Source organism: Sorex fumeus, unplaced genomic scaffold (genome assembly GCF_029834395.1).
Source record: "Sorex fumeus unplaced genomic scaffold, SorFum_2.1 ptg000045l, whole genome shotgun sequence".
Lineage (NCBI taxonomy): Eukaryota > Metazoa > Chordata > Mammalia > Eulipotyphla > Soricidae > Sorex > Sorex fumeus.
In genome coordinates this window covers 3,807,949-3,834,201 of record NW_026606102.1, presented here as the reverse complement: position 1 = coordinate 3,834,201, position 26,253 = coordinate 3,807,949, and the positions used below count along the sequence as shown (strand labels likewise).

The 26,253-nt window shown below is 49.9% G+C and overlaps 1 protein-coding gene across 1 annotated transcript in view; it reads left to right on the top strand.

The window, feature by feature from the left end:
* Positions 1-26,253, top strand: part of PGM1 (phosphoglucomutase 1) — a 75,216-nt gene that overhangs the window by 43,568 nt on the left and 5,395 nt on the right. Inside the window, exons 4-9 of the mRNA XM_056122259.1 lie at positions 3,638-3,763; positions 5,617-5,807; positions 8,564-8,718; positions 11,078-11,193; positions 22,210-22,345; positions 24,806-24,989. Of these exons, the coding sequence (XP_055978234.1) occupies positions 3,638-3,763; positions 5,617-5,807; positions 8,564-8,718; positions 11,078-11,193; positions 22,210-22,345; positions 24,806-24,989 (908 nt within the window). The remainder of the gene's footprint in view (positions 1-3,637; positions 3,764-5,616; positions 5,808-8,563; positions 8,719-11,077; positions 11,194-22,209; positions 22,346-24,805; positions 24,990-26,253) is intronic.

Below are 26,253 nucleotides of genomic sequence, written 5' to 3'. Positions count from 1 at the left end.
CAAAATTATTTAAAAAAAATATAGATACTGGGAGGTTATCGTGTTTGTTCCTTTTCCTATTGAGGCTTTGATTTTAATTTAATTCATTTTTTTAAATTGTGCTAATATTGTGCTATCACTCCAGCACAGCAGCAGGGCGTTTGCCTTGCATGCAGCCAGCCTGGCCGAGCCAGGTTCGATTCCTCCGCCTCTCTCAGAGCCTGGCAAGCTACCGAGAGTATTCAGTATGCCAAACACAGTAACAAGAAGTCTCGCAATGGAGACATTACTGGGCCCGCTCGAGCAAATTGATGAACAACGGGAGAACAGTGTTTGTTGTTTGTGCTAATATTCAGTACAATTAAATCAGATTTTTTTTTAAGGACTGAGCCGAGACCTCCTATTGGTTGTCAGCTTGCCACTGAATGTCCCTGAGGGCATCACAGTTGTTGAAGGAAAAAAATCTTTGTCCAGTTTTTCCCATTAGTGAAGTGAGGATGCGGGTTTGTGGTGTCCGCGCCCCCTGCAGCCCTTTCCTAAGGGGCTTTCTTCGTCCTGGTCACAACTCCGGGGAATGCGCTTTTGTCTGCACCTGCCAGAGTGGCCTTTGGGCCACTTGGAGACTCGCTTAGAGAACACCCGGAGAGTGTCTTCAATTCTCAGTATTTCAGTAATGTTCAGACCCCCAGAAATCCCAACAACCGGAGCCACAGGGTTTAAAAAAGATGCGTCAGCTTCCTTGTATTGACTGACCTTTTCAGTGGGGACTGTACATAAAGACTTGAAGACAGAGGGATGCCAGTGACGCCTCTGAAGCCTTCTGCTGCTTCACACTAACTGTGGATTAGCTTAGGCAGGAGCCACGGAGCTAGCACAGGAGGCTGAGCACGGCAGCGGGTCGGCTGGGAAGGGCCGCGTTCATGGCTCATGAGACACTAGCTCTCTGCTTGCAGTTCAGGAGGTCACCAGGCGATGCTCAGAGTTAGCAGATGCTAAGAGAAATGGCCCCAGATGGTGTCTACTCAGCTCATTACAAACTGCACGGTAATTCTGAGTAAGGTTTCAAAATCAGAACAACAGATCGAAAGGGACAGAGGGGGAAAAATCTAGTTTAAAAATAGTAAAAAAAAAAGCATTTCTCTAATTTAAAAAAGGGTAAACAAGGTGGACTAAACACTCCCAGGCCCCGTGTCACACACAAAGTACAGAAAATAAAAATACATGTCGTGCTTTCAGCAGCATTCTGTTTAAGCTCTCTCCTTTTATGGGCAAAGTACTGAGTGGGTCATTTGATTTTGTTTTGGGGGTTACATTCAGGGGTGCTCAGAGGCTCCCCCTGACTGGTGCTCTGCATTGAGGAGCACCATATTAAATCCTTCTGTTACACAGATTTATATAAAGTGATTCATTAACGTGCTGACAGAGGGGGATGAGGGCTGCGATTAATGTTAATTAAGCCACATCCCGGTGTGAGCTACTGGTGGTACATTCCCACATCAATGTGTTAAAACTCTTTAAAATAACACATTGAAAGCCAGGGAGATCGTACAGTATGTAGGGTGCTTACCTGGCATGCAGGCAACCTGAGTGTGAACCCCACCACTTCATATGACCCCTGAGCACTACCAGGAGTGATCCCTGAGCACACAGTCAGGAGTAAGGGATCACTCCTGGCAGTGTTATTTTTTTTTCCTTAAAGAATCTTTTTTGGTGTCTCCCAGCAGTGCACAAAGGTTACTCCGGGGCGCCTTGCTCAGGAGTGACCCCTGGTGGTGCTCAGAGGGGACTGCATGCAGATGGGAATTGAACTGGGTTGGCCGTATGCAAAGCAATACTTCGTGTCTTGGATGTTTTCCCCTTTTTAACCTTTAAGTCTTGCTGGCAGTTGGGTCTTGATAAAGGACAGGAAAGTAGGTGTCGTGTTTCCTGTTACCATAACACCAAAACATACGTGCCATGGCAATGGCTGGGTGAGCCTTGTGGGAGCAAGGCCCTTGGTGCACTGTGTCTACAGTTCCCAGCTGTCCTCTCCCAGCTGTGCGGGCATATGCCTTTAGTGTTCTGACCGTGAGCGTTTCATCTGTAAAATAGGACTTTTGAAGGGGATTTGAGGGCCCAGCACCCCTGGGCCAGGAAGCCAAATACGCAACAGATGATGCAGGAAGGGAAAGACTTGACATAGTTAGAGATGTGACTTGGGGTTCAGGGACTGTCCTACAGGGAGAAGGAAGGGCTTGGAGCCTCTTTGCTGTTTGTTTTTTGAAAACCAGGAGGTGGGTTTTCAAACAGAACAAAGATGTGTTTTCTCTTCTCTCCAGAAACACAACTTGTAATCATTCTTAGATATTTTCTTTCTTTAAGTTTTTGGGCCACACCTGGCAATGCTCAGGGTTTACTCTTGGCTTTGCACTCAGAAATTACTCCTGGCGGTGCTCAGGGGTCCATATGGGATGACGGGGATCAAACATGGGTCAGCCTCGTGCAAGCCGAGCTCTCTAGCCTGTTGCTAGAGAGGCTATCCCTCCAGCACTGCCCCCTCCCACCCCTTTTCTTTTCTGTTTTAAAAAATCAAAGTCAGACAGAAACAGTTGCAGGAGTGTGAATTTCTGCTAGTCCTTTCTGCAGACAGTTGCAACAGTTATCTGCTAAGTTATTCTGCAAAGCTGGTTTTGCAAAAACAGTGGGAAAGACTTGGGAGTGTGTGTGTGTGTGTGTGTGTGTGAGAGAGAGAAACCACCTTATCCATCTGTATCTGGTAGGCCTCTGTGTGTGTGAGGGAGCGAGAGAGAGAGAGAGAGAGAGAGAGAGAGAGAAATCCTGTAGGGTCATGGTTTCAGTGAGCAGCATTTGCCAGTTGGGATGAAATAAAATAGCATGGGAAGGCTCGGTCAGCTGGAGCTGTTTAAGAGCTGTCCTTTACAAATGGGTGCTCTGACTTACAGCAGTTGAATCCTCCGTGAGGCTAGTATTTCTTCATGTGCCCAGTTTCTGCATCTTTTAGGGGTTTTTTTGGAGGGGGTTAGACCCAGCAATACTCAGGGGTTATTCCTGGCTCTGCACACAGGAATTATTCCTGGTGGTGCTCAGGGGACCCTATGGGATGCTGGGGATTGAACTTAGGTCGGCCGCATGCAAGGCAAACACTGTCACCACTGTCCTATCTCTCTGGCCCTCCTGCATCTTTGTCTCCTCCATGGCAGACAATTTCCCCATATTCTCTCTCTACTTTTGGGCATTGTGGTTTGCAATGCAGATACTGAGAGGTTATCATGTTTGGTCCATTATCTACTTTCAGCACACATCTCCCATCCCGAGCAGTTCCTCAAGCCATCATTTTCTTAGTGATCCCTTCTCTATTCCAGCTGCCTTCTCCCCTTTGCCCATGAGGCAGGCTCCACTCCTATTCAGTATAGTACTGGAAGTCCTGGCCATTGCAGTTAGGCAAGAGCAAGGTATCAAGGGCATACAGATAGGAAAGGAAGAGGTCAAGCTATCACTATTTGCAGACGATATGATACTATACTTAGAAAACCCTAAAGACTCTACAGAAAAGCTCCGAGAAACAATAGGTCGGTTTAGTAAAGTGGCAGGCAACAAAATCAACACCCAAAAGTCCATGGCTTCCTCCCGTACCTTTTAATGCTGCTCATTCTCACAGTGGAAATCGTGGACTCGGTGGCAGCATATGCCGCCATGCTGAGAAACATCTTTGACTTCAACGCCCTCAAAGAGCTGCTGTCGGGCCCCAACCGTCTGAAGATCCGCATCGACGCCATGCACGGAGGTAGGGTCCCCCCCTGTTTTGGCATCTAGCCGCTTCCTGCATTGTTGGGGATCTGTGGGACACCCCCACCACAAGAGACTTTACTCCAGAGCCCACGCAGTGGTTTGTCAGGCATTCCTTTGAAGCCTTCCCGTGTTGGGTTCACTCCGATAAAATCTAATTTGTCTGCAGCAAAAATAGCAGAGACATTCCTCCTGACAAGCGAGTGTGAAGGTCGGTGTTTCCATTTTGAGCGCTGGGCTCTGGAGAAAGCAGCTCCCTGGGCACTCGCCTCCCCCTCAGGAGATACCTCCCATTCCTCCTTCACACCCCCTTCTCTTTCCCAGGGTGGCAGGGGGGGCTCTCACTGGGGCCGGATGTCCTCAGCATGGCCCCTTCCTCCCGGGCCCCCACACGGGTGCCTTCTCTTGGAGGAGGACAGGAGTGGGGTGAGGATTAAGTCCAGAAACAACAGGATGTGTCTCTGTCCCCTCTTCCTCCCTGGGTCGTGGGCCCGGGTCAGCGGAGATGGCTGCTGACACAGGGAACTGGACCCGTGCGGTTGGCCCTCACTGGGCCGTGGGCTGGTCAGCACCGTGGACTTTGCTGGTCGCAGGAACCAGGCTTCAGGCCTCAGCATCTGCGTTTCTCCAGGCCTCTCTCTCCGTGACGTCAGAACCCCCTGAGCCGTGGTCCATATGGGGAAACGCCGTCCACCCTGCCCTCACCTTAGAGTGTCCCCAGGGCCAGTATGTCCTGTGATGAGTTCCCACCCTCTGTGCTGCCCCTCAGGGTGGAATATTCTAGGTGGTTGCACTCAGCATTGGACCGTGTCTTTCCTGTGGGTTTGTCAGAGGGCCCGGGGGAGGGAGAAGGCATCTCCGTGGGTGATTCGGGCACGTCCAGGATTCATCTGAGAACCCGACTCTGGCGGTGCGGGTGCCCTTGCATGCCGTGTCTCGGCTCCACTCCTTCTCGTAGCTTCTGTGAGTTCCCTCAGCCCTCCTTCCCCACATCCACCCAGAGGGGGCTGCTCTCCTTCAGCCTCGCATGGTGGGCTGGTGGATGGAGAGATGGAAGAACATTCCACAGGCCTGGAGCCAACTCACCCTGAGGGGTGAATCAAGAATCTTCGCTACAGGTCCAGCTCTGAGACCCCAGGCTGCCCCCCATGGGGGGCACAGGAGATGGGGCGCAGTGCCTGATGCAAGTGGGGAGGGGACAGCCTCCACCACTCTGACCCCTGCCCTACCTCACCTCATTATTTCTTCCTCTCTTCCTTCTCCTTCTTCTCCTTCTTCTCCTCCTCCTCTTCTTTCTTCTCCTTCTCTTTCTCCTCCTTCTCCTTTTCCTTCTCCTCCTTCTCCTCCTTCTTTTTTCTCCTTCTCCTCCTCCTTTTCCTCTTCCTCTTCCTCCTTTTCTTCTTCCTCCTCCTCCTTTTCTTCTTCTTCCTCCTCCTCTTCTTCCTCCTCTTCCTATTCTTTCTTCTATTTCTCCTTTTCTTCCTCCTTCTTTTTCTTCTCCTCATTTTCCTCTTCCTTCTCTTCCTTCTCCTTTTCCTCTTCCTCCTCCTCCTGCCCCTTCGTCTCGGAGAGATGCTCAGGGCTTCTTCACTCAGGAATTACTCCTGGTAGTGCTCAGGGGACCATATGGGGTGCCGGGGATCGAACCCAAGTCTGCCACATGCAAGGCAACCCCCTGCTTGTTGTCCCTTGGTTCTTTCCCTCCTTCCTCCTTGTGGCCCCTTCCACTCCCATGACACTCATGGCCGTCCCCGAGCCCTCTCACTGGACTGTGTTGCGGCCACTGTCCACCAGTCTATCCTCCAGCCCCGGGCCTGTGGGCCTGACTGACCTACCTGCCGCTCTCCCCAGTCGTGGGGCCCTATGTGAAGAAGATCCTGTGTGAAGAACTTGGGGCGCCCGCCAACTCGGCGGTGAATTGCGTTCCCCTGGAGGACTTTGGCGGCCACCACCCAGACCCCAACCTCACCTATGCGGCGGACCTGGTGGAGACCATGAAGTCGGGGGAGCACGACTTTGGAGCGGCTTTCGACGGCGATGGGGTAGGTGCAGGTGCCTGTCGGGGTGCCTGGGGGCCCAGCGGACCCTCAGAGAGGAGGAGGGGGGCTGCTTCCACCAAGCCCCAGGGGCCTATGAGTGACTGCAGGCAGTGGGTCCCTCATGGCTCCTGACATCACAGCTGAACTCAGACAGGACCCTCTGTGTCCCACACCAGCATCCTCAGTGTATTTTATGCACCCGTGCCCACCAGGAGTGGTGGGGCGTTTTGTGGTCTGGCTCTGAGGGGATGGCGGGAGACGCTTCCCGAGCTGGTCAGGGTCCAGGAGCCCTTAGAGAGGTTTAGGTCTAGGACCCTTATGGGTCTCCCAGGAGTGGGGCCTGTCCCTGGTCACTCACCCACATCAGCTGCATGAGGAGCACGGGATACACCCGCCTTAGGAGCCCACTGGCAGCTTCAGACTGTTCCCTGACGTGGGTGAGTGGCGAGTGTGTCACAGATGAGGAGCCCGGTCTGGTCTGTCACTGTGGAATTGCAGGGATGCTGTCCAACGTGTTTCTGTCATCAAACACATCTTGGAGTGGCTTTGGTGCACCTCCCAAGCTTGCTCCGGCGAACTGGGAGGCCGTGGCCAGTGATACTTGGCCAATCAGAAGTTCAGTTCCTGCGGATACAGTCCCCCGGGGCCTGGCCACATCAGGGACCCCCAGGGTTACATGCGGTGTCAGGGATACAACCAGGGTCTGGCACATCTGGGGACCCATGTGTGGCTTTTGTCCGTTAGCATTGCTGGATTCCATGGTTTCCTGGGCTGGGGTGATAGTCCAGTGGGTCGTGCGCTTGCCTTGCACATGGCCAACATGAGTTTGATTCCTGGTGCCCTGTATGGTCTTTGAACCCCAGCAGTAGAGACCCCTGAGTGCAGGTCCCAGAGTCCTGAGCACCGCCAGCTGTGGCCCCAACAATTTCAGTTTCAAATCGAACAGTTTCCTCCCATTGAGATCTTGGGGAACATAGGGACCATCCTTATGCCTGGGGGGTGGGGGCACTGCCCCCTCCCATTGCTCAGGTCTCTGAGGCGGCCGAGGGCTCGGGTTCAAGCCATGTGGCGGGGTCCCGAGCTCCAAGCCCTTCTGCGGAAGCTGCCTGGATGCTCAGGGTGGGAGAACAGCCAGCTCTGGCTTTTCTCCTTCAGGAGTGGAGGCAGGGTTCCAGAGTTTGGAAAAGACCGGGGAGGGAGAACACAAATTCTGATGCAAGAAGGGGGTGGGGGGGCTTTCCTTTTTTTTCTTTTTTTGCTTTTTGGGTCACACCTCGCGATGCACAGGGGTTACTCCTGGCTCTGCACTCAGGAATTATTCCTGGCAGTGCTGAGGGGACCATATGGGATGCTGGGAATTGAACCTGGGTCAGCCACGTGCAAAGCAAATGCCCTACTTGCTGTGCTATCACTCCAGTCCCTTTTTTTTTATGGCCATCTTCAAACAAAATTTTTATTTGATTTATCTGATTTTAATATTACTACTACCTCTTTTTTCACCATTTCACTCTCCTCTTCTTTGTCAAGAATATCATTATCACCAATGCCATAAACATTATTATATCTTTTGCCTCCAAACATTTTGGTTTTCTTCTGATTAGTACGTAATGCTGTCAAATAAATATTAGTTTGAATCATCTAAGCAGGAAATATATAAGTATGAAACCAATATTCTTTTCAAATTATAAAATAATATGAGAAGCCAAAGAAATAATACCGCATGTAAGATAGTAAACCTTGAACATGTGCAGCCAACTTTGTTTTAAACCCTAGAATCCCATATGGTATCCTGAGTACAGTCAGAAGTTATCTCTGAGCACAGAGCCAGGAATAAGCCCTAGGAACTGCCAGGTGTCAAGCAAAAATTTAAAAAAGATAAAAGAATATGAATACTGGAGCTGGAGTGATAGTACAGTGGGCAGGGCGTTTGCCTTGCACAAGGCTGATGTAGGTTCAATTCCCAGGATCCCACATGGTCCCCTGAGCACCGCCAGGAGTAACTCCTGAGTATCGCCGGGTGTGACCCAAAAAAGAAAAAAAAATAAATAAAAATCCCTAAAAAAAAATACGAATAGTTAAGCATATGTGGGCTCAATTTTCAGATGCTTCCCTCAAAAATGGAATTCATGATATGAAAGGAAATTAATGTAAAGTAATTAAATAATGAAACCAATCTTGGCTTCACAAACTCATTCAAGGTACTTCATTAAGAACTAGAATAGTATAGCGGGTAGGGCATTTGCCTTGCATGTGGCCGACCTGGGTTCGATTCCCAGTATCCCATATGGTCCCCTGAGCACCGCCAGGAGTAATTACTTAGTGCAAAGCCAGGAGTAATTTCTGAGTGCAGAGCCGGGAGTAACCCTGTGTATTGCTGGGTGTGACCCAAAGAAAGAAAGAAAGAGAAAGAAAGAGAAAGAAAGAAAGAAAGAAAGAAAGAAAGAACTAGAATAAAAGAAAGACAATATCTTCAAAAGCAAAAATATTAGTAAATGTAATAGATGATATTTGGTTAGATCATGGATCAAAAAGATTAACATAAAGCACAAAAGCCATCATCGTCCTTGGGCGCAGAGAGCTGGGACCCCACTCTGGCGCCAGACCCCCAAGGAGGAGTGTCGGGGCTCAGCCCCCAGGCGGGGGATGGGGGGGTGGAGGGGGGCGGTTCCAGCATCTTGTCTCCCGAAAGCCCCCGCCGAGCTCATTTGGCGTCTCCAGCGGCCGGACTAAGTGGTGGTCCTTGCCCCCCCCCCCCCCAGGACCGGAACATGATTCTGGGCAAGCACGGCTTCTTCGTGAATCCCTCGGACTCGGTGGCCGTCATCGCCGCCAACATCTCCAGCATCCCCTACTTCCAGAGGACGGGCGTCCATGGCTTTGCTCGCAGCATGCCCACCAGCGGCGCCCTGGACCGGTAGGTGCCAGCCTCCTGGGCGCCCGGACCCGCATCCTGAGCGCATGCCCGTGGGTCAGGGTTGGGGCGGGGCCCAGGGCGTCCTCCGCACTGTTCCTGGGTATTCCCTGAAGGAAGCGGTGGGCGGGTTCTCTGAGGGCCCCCACTCTTTAGCGTCCCTATCTCCCCTTCCAGCCTGACTCTGTGTGTAGGTGGCACCTTGAGGTGACTATCCTGGAGACCTCAGCCTCGCAAAGTAGGCCCCACACATAGTGCACCCACAGGCACCCCAGAATCCCACTCCACCCCCACCTGCATACACCCCACATCCCTGCATAAAGCTCATCCCACATACACCCCCCACACACCTCCATTCCCCATCCTCACATACACCCACATCCCCCCCCACACCCCACCTCCCCACACACACCCACATTCCCACACACACCCACCTCCCCCCATACATCCCACATCTCTATCCGGTTCACGCACACACACCCACATCCCCATGCACACCCCACATTCCCACACACACATCCTCACATACACCCACATCCTCCCCACACCTCATATCCCTATACTTATCTGCATCCTCATCCTCACCGTCTCCCCCCACACCCACACTCACCTCATACCCCATACACCTCACCCTTATTACCCCATATTACCCCCCTCCACACACACACACATACACACCAGTTTTAAAAAATGATTAATTAAGGGGCAAGGGCATACCCATTGCATGTACCTGACTGGAATCCAGTCCCGTGACACATTCCAGGCCTCCTAGCGTGGCCAAGTGTAGCCCTGGAATCTCCCTCAAGCATGACCCAGTGTGGCCCCAATGGGGTAACCCTGCTGGTCCCGGGCAATGCAGGGTCTGAGCAGCACCTCATCCTCAGACCCGGGAAAGGAAATGCCTGGGAATCCAGGATTCACTGGGCCTCTCCTGGGCCTCCTCCAGCACTGCCTGAGATGCAGCAAAAATAGCCTGATGGAATGTTAATACATAGATGTAGTCAGGTCAGTGTGCAGAGAGCTTTCTGCAGGAGCCGTTTGCATTCAGATCAGTGTTTGGACAGAGTTTTCAGTGAGACCCTCTTCCTCCAGCCCCCTCGGTTGCCCAGGCACACGCAAACACACTCCAGGTGCATTTATCCAAAATGTAAATGAGCACAAGGCTTGGGGAGTTCAAAATATTACATTGAGGAACCAGAGAGACAGTACAGGGGTTAGGGCAGCTTGTTTGCCTTGGACCCCACCCACTCCAGATTGATCCCTTGCACCACTTGTGCTCCACGGAGCACAGTCAAAGGGTTATTCCTTATCACAGAGCCAAGAATGACCCAAACCACCTTGAGTGTGGCCCCCAAACGGAACATACATTGGCCAAAGAGGAGAGCTTTCCGGAAGATAAGTCACACCACATGGATGACTTCCTGCTCAGAGGAAAGTGACTTCCTGCTCAGAGGAAAGTGACTTCCTGCTCAGAGGAAAATGACTTCCTAGTCAGAGGAAAGTAACTTCCTGCTCAGAGGAAAGTGACTTCCTGCTCAGAGGAAAATGACTTCCTAGTCAGAGGAAAGTAACTTCCTGCTCAGAGGAAAGTGACTTCCTGCTCAGAGGAAAATGACTTCCTAGTCAGAGGAAAGTAACTTCCTGCTCAGAGGAAAGTGACTTCCTGCTCAGAGGAAAGTGACTTCCTGCTCAGAGGAAAGTTAGCTTAAAAGTCACCCCATGAAGGTTTCAAATAGTGCAAAGGTCTACGGGGAGAAGTGGGATGGAGCTTGGAGGGGAGAGGCACCAGGGACCCCTGTGGATAAAGCCGGCAGAGGTGAGTGACCCTGTGGGGTGCTGAGCTTCTGGCACCTCCTGCTGAAATCAAAGGGCAGTGCAGGGCAAGCGAGCAAGTGCTGGTCGTGTTGGTCACAGCGACTGTGGCCTGGGACCCATCTCGAGACATTCTGGGTCCTGTCCCCCTGCTTGTAAAATGCTGAGCTCTCGACTGAGCTCTAGGCTCACCACGATCCTATCACGGCATCAGAACCTCGTCCCCTATGGAACAGGCCTCGCTGCAGCCTTGTCTCCAAAGCAGACGATGTGGTTCAAAACTAGTTCTGTCGCTTCTTTAAATAAAATGAAACCCAGTCATTGAAATTGGCCCCTTTCTTCATCCTACCCGCATCCTCCTGATACCACACAGAATAGCCCACTGTGCACCAGTTTCCTCTCACAATTCTCCACCCATCTTAGACTGCAGGCTCCCTTGGGGCCATGCTCAGTGGTACCCTTGATTACAGTATTGGCTGCAGCTTCCCCCCCACCCCCAACTCACGCGCGGCCCCTGCTGGGATATAACTTGGATTTCGTGCCTTTGAAGGGTGGCTCACGCCACAAAGATTGCTTTGTATGAGACTCCGACGGGCTGGAAGTTCTTCGGGAATCTGATGGATGCCAGCAAACTGTCCCTGTGTGGGGAGGAGAGCTTTGGGACGGGTAAGTGCATCTGATCGCACCCCGCTGTGCCACGTCCTTGCCTCTAAGTGCATCCGGCCGCCAGAGCTAAGCCAACTCAGGCCGCCCTGAAATAGCAACGCGGCCCCCCGAGACCTCAGCCAGGTTGCAGGTTATTTATAAATAACTGCTCAGATGAAGTGGACCTCTCAGAGAGGCAGTGAGTCTTCTGCCTAGAGGCTGATGTTTTAGGGGGCCTCAGCATAGACACAGGAAGTTGCCCCACACCTACTCTGCCCACCACCCCTTGCCTCTGCTGCCTTGTCTGTAGGAATTAATGTAATAACCTGCTTTTAGTCCTTCTGTGATCAAGGAAACCTTTATCCATGTTTTCACTTCTGGGAAGACGTCGCATGAAGTAGCACTGTAGCACTGTCCTCCCGTTGTTCATCAATTTGCTCCAGTGGGCCCAGTAATGTCTCCATTGTGAGACTTGTTGTTACTGTGTTTGGCATATTGAATACATCACGGGTAGCTTGCCAGGCTTTGCCGTGCGGGCGAGATACTCTCGGGAGCTTGCCAGGCTCTCCGAGAGGGAGGAATTGAACCCGGGTCAGTCGGGTGCATGGAGTAAGTCAGATTTTTGTTCGAATGTTAGAGAAAGGTGTAGAGTGGCATTAACTCTTTTCCTCTTTTTCTCTTCATTTTTTGGGGGCCCACCCCTGGCGATGCTCAGGGGTTACTCCTGGCTTTGCACTCAGGAATCACTCCAGGCAGTGCTCAGGAGACCATGTGGGGTGCCAAGGATCAAATCAGAGTCGGGCGTGTGCAAGGCAAACACCCTTCCCACTGTACTAACGCTCCAGCCCCTGATTCTTTCTCTTTAATATGCCTGTGTTTGATAGGGCAGTAAGCTCTGATTTCTTGGGGTTTGATGAAAGGAGACCATCAAGAAGATGGAACTTGCTAGATGATTGAGAGATTTTTATATTTTTAAATTGTATTTTTCATAAAGTTGTTCACAATAATTGAATACATTCAATATTTCAACACCAATCCCACCACCATTATTTCGAATTTTCCCACCACCACTCAAGACTGCCCCACAGGCTTACAATAATTTATTTTGTATTGCTTGTTATGAATAGCAAGCAAGCTACTGGCAAGCTACTGAGAGTATCCCGCCTGCATGGCAGAGCCTGGCAAGCTCCCCGTGGCATATTCGATATGCCAAAAACAGTAACAAGTCTCACAATGGAGACATTACTGGTGCCCGCTCAAGCAACTCGATGAACGGGAGGACAGTGCTACAGCGCCACAGTGCTACAATGTTATGAATAGCATGAAACATTGCACACGCGCTCCTGGAATTCTAAAATATTAAATAATTGGGGTCCACGGACATCACTCATTTCCAAGATTCATTTGTGAGTCTCTGGCTCATGGCTATTAATGCGCGTAAATGGCACCCGGGGGCAGTTCATGGATGTGGCAGCCAGGACCCTGAAGGGGCAGGGAGATGGGAAGGAGCCACTTGTCCCCCATCCCTTGAGGCCTGGCATTTTCAGTCTCCAGTCCCGCATACCTGGGTTTTTTCACTGGGTTCTGGAGGTTTGTGGCCGCTGGGATTGACAGGGGACAGGTGGAGGGACAACGTCTGCTCCTGTCTGAGGCACCCTGGTGAAATCAGCCTGGCGCAAGGTTGGGAATATCTCTGGGCGAGCCGCTCTGTTCTGAGATGATGGAGAGATTTTTTTTTTTAAATGCTCCCTGTCCAAAGGGAAATGTCTGCGTCTCATGTTTCAGGGTGGAAGATGGGGTGCTTAGCCCTCACACCCCAGACCCACCTGGCCCTCCTGCCTCCCTGTCTGAACATTGGCCTGAAACTCCACCTCCTCCTCAGCTTCTGTCTCCCCGTCCTGCCCTCATCACTCGGTTCTAAAGATCCACACTGCTGGTCTCTTCCCACATGCGGGTCTCCAGCAGGCTACAAAGGACCGCCCAGAGTGTGGACGTGGGTGGACGCAGCTCTGGGTCCTAGGGGAGCTGTGTCCTCTGCTCTCCACTCGCAGAGATATGGTCAGAGTCCAGGACATTCTCCTTGCAGGGGCACTGAAGGTGGTGCTGGAATTGCCCAGTAGAACGCTGGCTTTCTTTGCTTTCCTACAAGACTGAGACAAGGGGCAGTCAACGAACTGGTCAATTTGAAGCACCTCGTTTGTTTTTTTCTTTTCTTTCTTCTTTTTTTCTTTCTTGTTTTGGATTTTGGGTCACACCCAGAGATGCTCAGGGCTTACTCCTGTCTCTGCACTCAAGAATCACTACTGGCTGGAATAGAGAGGGGATCACTAAGTCAATGATGGTTGGAGGGATTGGTCGGGATGGGAGATGTGTGCTGAAAGTAGATAAAGGAACAAACATGATAGCCTCTTAGTATCTGTATTGCAAATCATAATGCCCAAAAGTAGAGAGAGAGAGAGTATGGGGGAAATTGTCTGCCATAGAGGCAGGGGGAGGGTTGGGATGGGGGAGGGGGATACTGGGGACATTGGTGATGGAAAAGGTGCACTGGTGGAGGGATGGGTGTTTGATCATTGTATGACTGAAACTCAAACATGAAAGCTTTGTAACTGAATCTCACAGTGATTCAATTAAAACAATTAAAAAATAAAAATAATCATGGCTGGCGGTGCTCTAGGGACCCTATGGAACACCGGGGCTCGAACCCAGGTCAACCACATGCAAGGCAAACCCCCTCTTTGCTGGACTGTTGTTCTGGTCTATTATTGCTTAACAATTGATTAAAAGTTGTAAAGAATGTCCTGAAGGGGTGGTGAGGCTCTTTGGTAATGAAACTCACTGGACAGAATTGGCTGGTGTGAGTCAAGTCAATGCATTCCTGTAATTTTCACAAAATTGTGCTGATTTCTCAAGGATCTTGGTAGGGGAACCCATGACCTGCTTAGTCCTTCTGTTCAGGAACTGGCCTGGTGCCATGATGATGTCCCCACAATCTGTGATGAATGTCTGGTAAATCTCTGATGTGCTCTTCTCCCAAGAAACTCTGCCTGGGATTATCTCAATCAGACTTGGTCCTAACCATTCTTCTTCTTTTAAGAAATTAATCAAATGAATTTACTTGTTTTTTTGTCCCAGGGCTCAAACTCAGAGCCTCACACATGCGAGGCAAATGCTCTACTGTTGAGCTGTACCGCCGACTGTAAATTCACGTTTTCCCACGTCCTTCCTCCGTTGCAGTGACTGGAGGTCACATATGTGGTTGCAGGGTGCTGGGGATCATACACTGGGGCACTGGGGACCCCTAGTGGCAGTGCTTCTGGCATTGCACTGGCACATGTGATGGTGCTGGGCTGGAACTTGCAGCCTTATGCTGGTCAGGCAAGCACCTACCACTGAGCTCTCCAGCCCTAATCATTATTCCTTTTTTCAAAATTGATTTTTAATTTAAAGCACCGTGAGTTACAAAGTTGTTCCTTCTACAGTTGTTTCAAGCATTTTGTGTTCCAGCACCACCAGTGTGACCTTCCCTCCACCCTCCCAGCCCCAGCCTGCTCCCCCCGCTCCCCACCTTGGGCATAGAACAGATTTACTTTATATAGCTTACTCCAACAAAACTTTGAGAACTGGCAAATAGAATAGGTAAAAGGTAAAGGCCCTCCCGTTGATTGTCGATTTGCTCGAGCGGGCCCAGTAACGTCTCCATTGGAGACTTTGTTGTTACTGTGTCTGGCATATCGAATACTCTCGGTAGCTTGCCGGGCTCTCTGAGAGGGGCGGAGGAATCGAACTCGGGTCGGCCATGTTGGCCGCGTGTAAGGCGAACACCCTACCACTGTGCTATCGCTCCAGCCAAATAGAATATCAGAAAATAAATCAGGAAGGGCCAATTAGTGATTAGTATATTAGTCATTGTTCCTTGTGGGTGAAGACATCTTGGAAGGCAAACACTACCTCTGGGCACTACCCCACTCCCTGTGTCCATGTCAGAGTTTGGCTTCATGGAGCAACAACAAAAATTATCGACGTCATATTTTCCTGGGGGTGGTTGGGTATATGGAAGGGTACCAGCTCCACAGAGAGGTTCTGAAGGAATGACATCTGGGGAGCGTGGAATGCGCCTCTCTGTCTTGGATCTGACAGTGGTGCTAGAGGATTCTAGAGCATTCTAGGGTAAGGGATTCTGTTTGTATAGTTTCTCCTGCTTGGAGGAACTGCATCCTCTGGGATGTGTTTTGACAGAAAGACCTGGGCAGGGAGGAGCAGGGCTGCATTGGACTGGCTGGAACTGGACATGCAGGCTGGAACGCTCCTGCCACAGAATTCTGAAATGGGTGAGATGGCCGCTCTCAATCCACTCTTGTCCTGACCAACCACCCCGAATGGCCCAGCCTTCGCCTCTTCACAGTTTATCTACCTTGCACCACCCTCTAAGGTGCTTCAAGTTTGCCAGTGCCCTTCATTGGAAGGTCGTCTCCAGAACTGAGCCGAAATCCTCCAGAGTTGAATTGGCACGTCAGGAGTGTGGGATGGTTGTGTTTAGAGATGGGCATGGTCTCTGTTATCCATGTAAACTGCGTTTGTGTTTGGTGCCTTTCACTGTTCCCTTTTGCCCATGTAAAGTAGTTTATTAACCCCCACTGAGTGTTTTTTTCCATTTCCCATTTGTTATTGGTGGTTGCAGGACCGGATTTTGCCCATTTGGCTGTGGTGCTCAAGGGATGTGGTGGGTGGTATACTCTTGAGTGTTGGGTCACTGGCCAAGCTAGTCAGCACTGCACCCTCATTCTCAGAGTGGACAACAGTGATGCTGTGAAGTTTGGCATATTGGGATTTTTTTTTCAATGAGTCACTGTGAAATACATTTACAAAGCTTTCATATTTGAGTTTCAGTCATACAATGATCAAACACTCATCCCTCCCCCAGTGCACATTTTCGACCACCAATGTCCCCAGTATCCTCCCCCTTCTAACCTTCCCCCTGCCTCTATGGCGGACAATTTTCCCCATACTCTCTCAACTTTTGGGCATTATGGTTTGCAATATAGATACTGAGAGGCTGTCACTCTTGGTCCTTTATCTACTTTCAGCACACTCTCCCATCCCCAGCGTTCCCTCCAACCATCATTGACAAAGTGATCTCTTCTCTATTCCCCCAGCTCATGAGGCAGGTTTCCTAACTATGGAGCAATATTCCTGGCCCTTGTCTCTACTGTCCTTGGGTGTCAATCTCATATTATTTTATATTCCACAAATGAGTACAGTCATTCTATGTCTGTCACACTGGGATTCTTTAGCTTAGTTGAGTACCAGGGAGTTTATTTTGCATTTTTCTAGATAAGAAAGATTTCTCAGGACAGCTTCCATGCCCTTCCAGCGTGCATCAGAGCCCCCGTTCTGGGCCCTCTGGGTGCCCTGCATTTCTCCCTCTGTCTGTGCCGCAGCTCAACTGTCACAAGTAGTCATCATTATTTGAAACCTGTCTGTGGGCCCCTCTGGCCTGTGGGTTCCACTTGGACAGGAGCCCCCTGTGTCTTGTTCTCTATCCTACCCCCAGAACCTCCTGCACAACCTAGCAGAGAACGTGCCAATGGTCACTCACTCTGGGACAAGAAGGCACACACACTTTCTGTCTGTGATGCTGGACAAGAAAAGAAACTCTGGGCCAGAGTGCTTGTCTGGGGGTGATCGTGGAGAGCATCCTGGATGAAGGCAGTGCTGAATCGGGGGGAGTTGGTAATTGGGCTGGCAAGGTATGTGTGTGGGGGGTGAATCCTGCCAGGCTGATAGGTCATTGTGAAATGGAAGTTTCTTAGTGGTAGAGGTGACAGCAGGCAGACAGACAGACAGATGCTAGTGTTCTCAGAGCCCTTGTGACACTGATTCTTTGAGCCTTTACGTCCCTCCCCAGGGGCCTATCTTGGTAAACGGAGCCGAATCCCCGGAGCATTAGCTCGGTCTCTTCTCCTCGGATGCCTATTTTCTGGGCTAGGACCTGAGTCAGGTTTCCAGTGGTTACATGGTCCTGAGCATGTGGAGTAAAGAGATGGAGTTGTTTATGCTGAGCGGGCAGAAGCGCCCGCCCTGAAGGGGTCTCCAAGGTGGCCAGAGCTGCAGGGACCCCAGGCCACCTAGCCCTGCTTTGGATTTGGCTGTGATCAGTGGTGCTGATGACAAGGTCTCTTCTCCTCACAGTTTATCTGAATTTAATTAGTTGCTTTTTCTTAAAACAGACAGACACACACACACACATACACACAGGTATGAATAATATACATTTGTTATGGGGCAAAATGCTTATTGGGCTAGATCCCATTTTCTTCCCCAGAACTTAAAGAACGTGTGTTATGTTCCTCTTTCTCTGTCTCTGAGGAACATAATTTTCGAAAGCTCAATAAGGTAGTGGGATGCAGTAATTTTACCTTAAGTTTTTTTGTTTCCCTTATGCATAGATAAGGAGTCTTGCATTTATTCGGTACTTAATGGTTTATACAACCTTTCTAGTTATTCTCTCACTGTGAGGCCTTCTGAGTGTGAGAGCAAAGTAGCATTAGTCCCATATTTCAGTTGAAGAACTATAGCTGCAGAGAAGTCCTGTCACTTTCCTAGATGGAAGCAACTTTCTGTCATCAAATCGTGACTGCAGGTTTACTGATGCTGATGTTTCAGATCATTAGCCATGACCCAGCCATGGCTGCAGCACCCATTATAGAAACACTAACACACACCGTTACCTCTTTTCACTCTAACCCTGAAGCAGATGAAATTTTCCCAGAGCCGGGGAGTATTTCTTACCTCTCATACGATACATCCAAGGCCATGCTTGAGAATTCCCAAAGAGGTTTCCTGCGCAAATGGAATGAAATATTTATATTATTCCAGACCGAGAGTGTTGATAATACAGGGGAGGTGATTTTTCTACTTCCAGGTAACTTGGTTCAGTTTGGGTGGGAGTCTTAGATTTTGTTTTGCCACAAAAAAGAAGAATGTCGGGGGGCTGGAGCGATAGCACAGCGGGTAGGGCATTTGCTTTGCATGTGGCCAACCCAGGCATCTGATTCCCAGCATCCCATATGGTCCCTTTGAGCACTGCCAGGAGTAATTCCTGAGTGCAGAGCCAGGAGTAATCCTTGTGCATTGCCAGGTTTGACCCAAAAAGCAAATAAATAAATAAATAAATAAATAAAAACAACCCAGACAGTCAGATTTGACTTTGAGCAGAAAAAGCACAATGGAAAATGCTCCCCCCCCCCCTTTTTTTTTTAAATAATTCTAGCAATTCCCCCATCCTACCCTGGCAGATAAAAAATGACAAGGTGTGGGCAACCAACATGGGGGGGATGGGCAGACAAGTAACTGCAATTGTTAGCTCCTGTCACCAATTCTCAGTGCCTGAAGTGCACTGCTGCCAAAACATTGCACCATTTGTGCAGGTCCTAAGCGTGAGCCAGCCGACTCTCTCTTTCTTGAAACCACAGCAAGGACCAAAATCAGTCCAGAGATGACAGAACCCAGCAAACATTTTCAACATTTGGGAAGGCGCTGAAAACACTCCCTAATAGCTCTTGCTTTGCCAGCGTTTAAATTTTGAGAGCTGTAACTTCTAAAAGGAGTCTCCGATGGAAGAGAAAACCTTTGGAAGGAAGAAGTGGTGTGTTTTCATGAACCGGAAAGGGACCGAGAGCATGGGGGTTGATGAGTTCATTGATTCATTCATGCGTGTCTCTGCAATCAGTTCTTTCCTGATTTGACTCCCAGGTGCTTTGCTCATCACCGGGCACAATTACAAGGATTTCTCAGAAAAAAATGTGTGACTCATGGAAGGAGAGGGTCCTTGGCAGATGATGAAAACTCATGAGACAAGGGAGTCATGCCAGATGTTTTGAGCTGGCCGGTCACTAGAGAAGGAGAAAGAGAAAGGAGCTCATGCCCAGTGAAGAAGTTGGAGCTAGTCTCTGAGAGTGGAGGACATTTGGTTCGGTTCTCAATGAATGAATATGGGGAGGAAGGAAGCTTATCTCATAGCTTCCTCCTCACAACCAGCACAGGGCTAGAAACTCAGCCAGACGTAAGAGGACTAAGGGTATTGGGAAGATGAGGGGGAAAGAAAGGCACAGAAGGAGTCCAGGCATGACAGTATACCGAGCACCCTTAGAAACTGTAGCACTGTCGCACTGTCCTGTTGTTCATCGATTTTGCTTGAGCAGTCTCCATTGTGAGACTTTGTTGTTACTGTTTTTAGCATATCAAATACATCACGGGGAGCTTGCCAGTCTCTGCTGTGTGGTTGGGATAATGTCAGTAGCTTGCTGGGCTCACCGAGAGGGATGGAGGAATCGAACCCAGGTCGGCCACGTGCAAGGCAAATGCCTTACCCGCTGTGCTATCGTTCCAGCCTTAGAAACAAATTGTATTTATTGACCGGAGAAATAGTACAGCGGACAGGGCATGCAGCTGACCCTGTTCGATCTTTCGTTGCTCCATAACTCGATCACCACCAGGAGTGATCCCTGAGTGCAGAGCCAGGAGTAAGTCCCTGATCACAACAGGTTGTGATTCTCCCACCCACCAGAAAGAAAAAGAAAGGAATGAATTTGAGACCTGCACAGACATCAGAAAATAGAACTCAGTATCACCTGCCTTTCCCCCACTCTCTTTGTCTCCACACGAGTACTTGCAAGGCAGCCAGTGAGTCTTGCCTCACGCTGGGCTCGGGAAGGCTCCGTGTGCGAATAAGCATATGGACAGGGGCTCGTTTTTTTGGATTTGGTAAAGATTTCAGCAGGAACATCAGCAGGAGGCAGAGAGCCTAAATTTTTCTTGGTGAAAGAGCAATGTCCTCAAATCAGAACTGCTGGAACAGCAGGAGATTCTTTAATTTTTATTTTATTTTTTTAAGTTTTGATCCTTGAATTTTCCAAGTTGCTTTCCAGCTGCATTGTTAGTGCTCCCCTCACTGCAGTTCATTCGTCCCGTTGCTCTCAACCCTCCCCCGACACGTGGGATGCTCGTGTAAAACCTGCAGCCATTTGTCAAAGAGCAGAATCTTAGTTTAACTTTTCTTCCTAAAAAATAATGCTAGCAAAAGAAAAAAAAAACACTGAAGAAAGAAAACAAGCAAGAAGAATGCTTGCTGGATGGGGAGAGAGGCTCAAAGCACTGGAGGGCATGGTTTGCACGCAGGAGTCGAGGGTTCGAGTCCCCAGCACTGCAGGGTTCTCTGAGCACTGTGTGAGGATCAGCCTTTGAGCACCACCAGGCGTGGCACCCCCCAAAGAAAAATAATGCTGCCAGATTTTTATTCTGTTAATCAGTTATCTGTATTTATTCTTTGGTGAATTGTCTATATTCTTGGAGTGTTTTTCACCTGAGACTTTTTTGCTAACTGGTATGTAAGATTTTGGGGGGGCTGGAGAGATAGTACAGTGGGTAGGGCTCTTGCCTTGCATGCAGCTGATCTGGGTTCTGTTACCAACATGCAATATGGTTCCAAAGCTCTGCTAGGAGTGATCCCTGTACACAGACCCAGGAGTAGGCCCTGAGCACTGTCGGATGTGTCACACACACACACACACACACACACACACACACACACTTATGTATGTTTTCCTTCTATCAGAGTTACTCCTCGATTCTAAAGGAGGGGGGCGTTTCACAGGTCTAGAGTTAGGGTTTTTTTTGGGGGGGGGGGGAACTGGGCCTCACTTCCGGTAGCATTGTAGAGTCTGGAATTCTTCATCAAAAGTCTCAGCAGAACCCAGGGAGGCCCCAGACTTGGTGGGGGAACATCGCCACTCACAGTGTACCCCAGGGGTGCTCCAGGATTTTTGAGAAACTCCAAATATATATATATATATATATATATATAAATTTACCCCTGTATGGAATGTATTAAACATCTAATGTATACTGCAAATATCCTCAAATACTTCTCAATGGTCCTTCCATTTAATCTATAGTAGTGGTTTTTCCCGATAGAGATGTTCGTTTTTAAGCAGCCAAATGCATCGTTCCCTTGGTGAATTCTGCATTTACATGCATTTATTTGCCACTTCCAAATTTGAAAGTATATTTATCTATATCTTGAGTATTTAAAGATTTAATGCTCCCCAAACAATCATGGGATCTGAGGGGCACTCCTGGCAACACTCGGTCAGCGCAACACTCGAATGCAGCGGTGCTGGAAGCCACTGAGGCTGCTAAAGTAGTGCTCAGTTTCTGCCAGGCTTCCATCTGGCAGTGCTCAGGAGACTGTCAGGTTCTGGGCTTGAACTTGGGGCCTTGCCACATGCTCCAGCCCTTTGAGTATCTCTCTGGCCCCTGGTGTCCACATTTGGATGTGTGCTCCATCCGTAATTCTCTTTGGTGAGATGATGCCACATTCAAATCTCATCTGTCAGTCTACTTGATGTGCTCTTTTATTCCACAAAGCTGCCAGACTCAGTTATGAAAAATGTATAATGCTCCTGCTCTTCCGCTGTCTAGTTCAAGTTTATTTTTTTCCCATTCCCATGAATGAATACTTTGTTATTGACGTTAATTGACATTATCAAAGTAGGACAAACTGGCAGGCTACTGAATGTAGCCTGCCCACACGGCAGAGTCTGGCAAACTCCCCGTGGCATACCCAATATGCCAAACACCAGTAACAATGATGGGTCTCATTCTCCTAAAGAGCCTTGAATATAATCTCAGGGCTAGGATGAAGGAGACGTTACTGGGGCCTGCTCGAGGCAATCGACGAATAACAGGATGGTCGTGTCGTGATCGTGACATTATCAAGTGATACTTATCAAATACTTATTAAACACAGATCACCTGTTGGCATTCACCCGCTGTGTCTGATTTGCTTTGAGACGTACCAACTCCCTCTCGGTCAAGGCGGTTTGATCCAGTCCCTGCTTCCCTGCAGGTGCTCCCATCTCTCCATGAAGCCTCCTGGCTTCTTTGGTGGGATCTGAGATGCGTAGTAGCACTGGGTTTATTCCCAGGGATTTGGGAGAAATTGTGTTTTTCACGACTGTTGCTCCCTACCCCCAGGCTCTGACCACATCCGGGAGAAGGATGGGCTCTGGGCTGTGCTCGCCTGGCTCTCCATCCTAGCTGCCCGCAAGCAGAGTGTGGAGGACATCCTCAAGGATCACTGGCAGAAGTACGGCCGCAATTTCTTCACCAGGTAAGTCACTGCCTGCCAGAGTCTGAGGCAGCGTGGGCAGGTGGCAGAGAAGTTGCAGGCATATGGTTTCTTTCTTGTCTTTTTTTTTTTTCTTTTTTGCTTTTTGAGTCACACCCGGCAATGCACAGGGGTTACTTCTGGCTCTGCACTCAGGAATTACTCCTGGCAGTACTTGAGGGACCATATGAGATGCTGGAGATTGAACCCGGGTTGGTCACGTGAAAGGCAAATGCCCTACCTGCTGTACGATAGCTCCAGCCACTCTTTCTTGTCTTAAGTGATGATAAAGCCCTTGTTTGTCCAGTTTTGCCAACTGAAAATTTAAAAAAAAAATTGTCAGGACCAGAATGAAGTTAGCTTTTATATTAGCCATAAAGAGTTAGCTTAAAAAAATTGATGTTAGGGGCTGGAGTGACAAGCGGTAATGCACTTGCCTTGCACACGGCCAACCCAGGTTTGATCCCCAGCATCTCATATGGTCCCCTAAGCCCAGCAGGAACGATCCCTGAGTAGAGCTAAGAGTAAGCCCTGTGCATAGCCAAACAAATGAACAAAAGTTAACATGTTAGGAACAGAGAGATATATGTGCCTTGTGTGTTACTGACCTGGCTTCCAACACCAGCATTGCGTAGGGTCCCCTGAGCTCCACCAGGAGTGTGGTCCCTGAGTACAGAGTCAGGAGCAAACCCTGAGCATAACCAGGTATAGCCCAAAACTCAAACCAAAAAATCAAAAGTAAAAGAAAGAAAGACATTGAACTCAGGGAAATGGGACCATGTTCCATAGTTGTGAAGTCAGTCGCCCCTCAAGGCTGGCATCAACCACTGAGGCTGACTCTTGGCTTCTTTTGTTTATTGGTTGTTTTTTTTTCTGCTTTTTGGGTCATACCCAGCGATGCTCAGGGGTTACTCCTGGCTCTGCACTCAGGTATTACTCCTGGCAGTGCTTTGGGGACCATATGGGATGCTGGGGATTGAACCCAGGTTGGCCGCATGCAAGACGAACACTCCCTGCTGTACTATCGCTCTGGCCCTGACTCTTGGCTTCTTCTGGTGGTTGCCAAGGCCAGGATCTTCCCTTTATGCCCCTCTGGGACTCAGATTTATGAAACGTTCCCCTGGAACATACAAAGGTCACCGATGTAAAGCATAGACACCTGGTGATCATTTTTTGCTGTTCTTCATTTTTGCCTGGGCAAGAGCTGCCTACAGCAAGGAGGAACTGTGGTCCTTAATGTATAGACACGGCCACTCTTCACAGCCTGGGATTTCTCCCAGCTCAGAGGTGTCATAGTGGATTTGTACAAAGTGGATTTGTTTTACAATAGCAATTAGAGTCTCTGCTATCTTGAGCCTCAAAACAAAACCCAGAAACTCCAGGAGCTCGTGTGCCTCTAGGTCAAGAGAATCTACCAGTGGGCCTTGAAGCCGCCAAGAAAGAAGTCAAGGGCAATTCTGCTGGGGGGACTCACCACCTGGGAATTCACCTTGGGGGCCTCCTTTTATTTCCTTGGTCCCTTTTCCTTCTGTTGGAGTCACTCCCCGGTTCTGCTTTTCCTGAAAGGAGGGGGGGGTATTTCACAGGTATAGAGTTCGGGTTTGGGGAAAACTGGGTGTGACTTCCTGTAGCATTGTAGAGTCTGGAATTCTCCTTCATCCAACATCTCAACAGAACCCCAGGCAGTTCCCAGGCAAGGGGGAACACCTCCACTCACAGTGTTCCTCAGAGGTGCTCCAGGAGTTTGGAGAAAGTGCTTGAATCTGATCTGCTTTGTCAGCCTGGTCTCGAGATGACATTACTTTTAATTCTTCCTTCTCGGGGTGCATCAGATGGGATCTCTCAAAAACATTTGCGGCTTGTGAGAGCTTGATTGTGCCAGGAAGGAAAGATCATCACTGTCATCCTGTTGTTCATCAATTTGCTCAAGTGGGTGCCAGTAACATCTCCATTCGTCCCAGCCCTGAGATTTCAGCAGCCTCTCCTTACTCATCCTTCCCAACGGTGCCACATTGGAGGCTCTTTCAGGGTCAGGGGAGTGAGACCCGTTATTGTTACTGTTTTTGGCATATCCAGTATGCCACAGGGAGCTTGCCAGGCTCTGCCGTGCGGCGGGATACCCTCAGTAGCTTGCCGGGCTTTCCGAGAGGGACGGAAAATGTATATAAGAGAATTCAAGCAGGTATGTTAAAACCAAACACATGTCTGCGAAGAAAAGGAAGACAAGATGGGTGTTAAAATGCCTCCTCAGCCACGTTGATGCTCAGAACCAGCCCCCCACTCCCCGTCTGTCATCCTCTGCCCACCCCGCCCCCAAGACTTACACGCTCCTCATTTAGCCCAGCCTCTAGCTAAGTTCCTTGGTTGGCAGATGCCTGGCAAAGCAAAGACTGAATGCAGAGCCCTAAAGCCCTGGCATGTTTTCACCTCAGCTTGTGCCCTCCCCTTGGTGGTTACTTGTAGGTATGATTACGAGGAGGTGGAAGCCGAAGGTGCCAATAAGATGATGAAGGACCTGGAGGCCCTGATCGCCGATCGCTCCTTTGTGGGGAAACAGTTCCCAGTAGGAGACAAAGTGTACACGGTGGAGAAAATTGACAACTTTGAATACAGCGATCCCGTGGACGGCAGCGTCTCGAGAAACCAGGTGGGAAGGGGTGGGTGCCGTGGGAGATGGGCCTGGGATGCACTGGGGGGAGATGATGTTCTCAAGGTCATGGCCCCTCTGCTGGCCATTGGCTGAGACACCTGTGATACAGGCATGCACAGTGCAGCCTTGAGTGACGTGGCTTTGTTCAGCAGCGTTTTGAGTGGAAGGTGTCACACTTGGGGGGTGGGGTGGGATTACCCATTGTATACCCTGAGTTTCTGGAGTGTGCTCTGACCAGACGGACCTTTGCAGCGTTCGGCATCTTTACAATGGAAGTTTTGTGGCCAGAAGTAGGTTGAAGAACATTAACTCTTGTTTATAGAGGTTAGCCCTGGGTGAAGTTCATTCTGTTGTATTTTGCTTTTCAAGAACCTACAGAGGCAGTCAGTGTGCATTTACTGTGCTTCTTGGAAACTGTGCTTTGTTGGGCTGGAGCGGTAACACAGTGGGTAGGGTATTTGCCTTGCCCGCGGCTGACTTGGGTTCGGTTCCCAGCATCCTATATGGTTCTTCCGAGCACCACCAGGAGTGGTTCCTGAGCGCAGAGCCAGGAGGAACCTCTGAGCATCGCTGGGTGTGACCCCAAAAAAGCAAAAAAAAAAAAAAGGAGTGGTAGGTGGGGGCAGGAAGTGCGAGCATTTGTGGTGAAGCACTCTAAGGTCAGGGGTAGGGTGGGGGGTAAGCTCCAGGCTGCCTTTGCATTGCACCGGTGGAGAGGAGGGGGGCTGGGACTGTGGGTCCTGGGCAGCACTGTGTTCCCTCAGGACCACACGGCCACCCGCTTTCCATGGTGGGGACATCTGGGCACCTCCAGGGGGAGACAGTGGCAGTAAAGTTCCCTGAGGCAGATAGAGTAGCTGCCAGTAGTGGAAGGATTAGGGAGCTTTGCTTGGAAGAAGACGTTTCTAGATGGTGGCGAGTAGGACCTGGTGTTAGCTGTATCCACCCCCTCCGCCCCCAGGATGCTCATGGGGTGTTCACAGCGCTTGGCTCTGCAGCCAGGCGCACGGAACTGGTGCTGGTCCTTGCAGCTGTTCTTGGCTGTGTACAGATGGCATTTGGAATCCTTCCTTTTGCCACAGACTCATCGCAAGGGTCGAAGGAGGAGGCGCCAAGTCCTTTAACCTGGGGCCCCAGAATATTTACCTGAGTTCTGGTTTTTCTAGTCCCCAGAGTCACACTCTAAAAGACAAGAGCTGGGGCTGGACCGATAGTACAGTGGGTAGGGCTTTTGCCTTGCACGCGGCCAACCCAGGTTCGA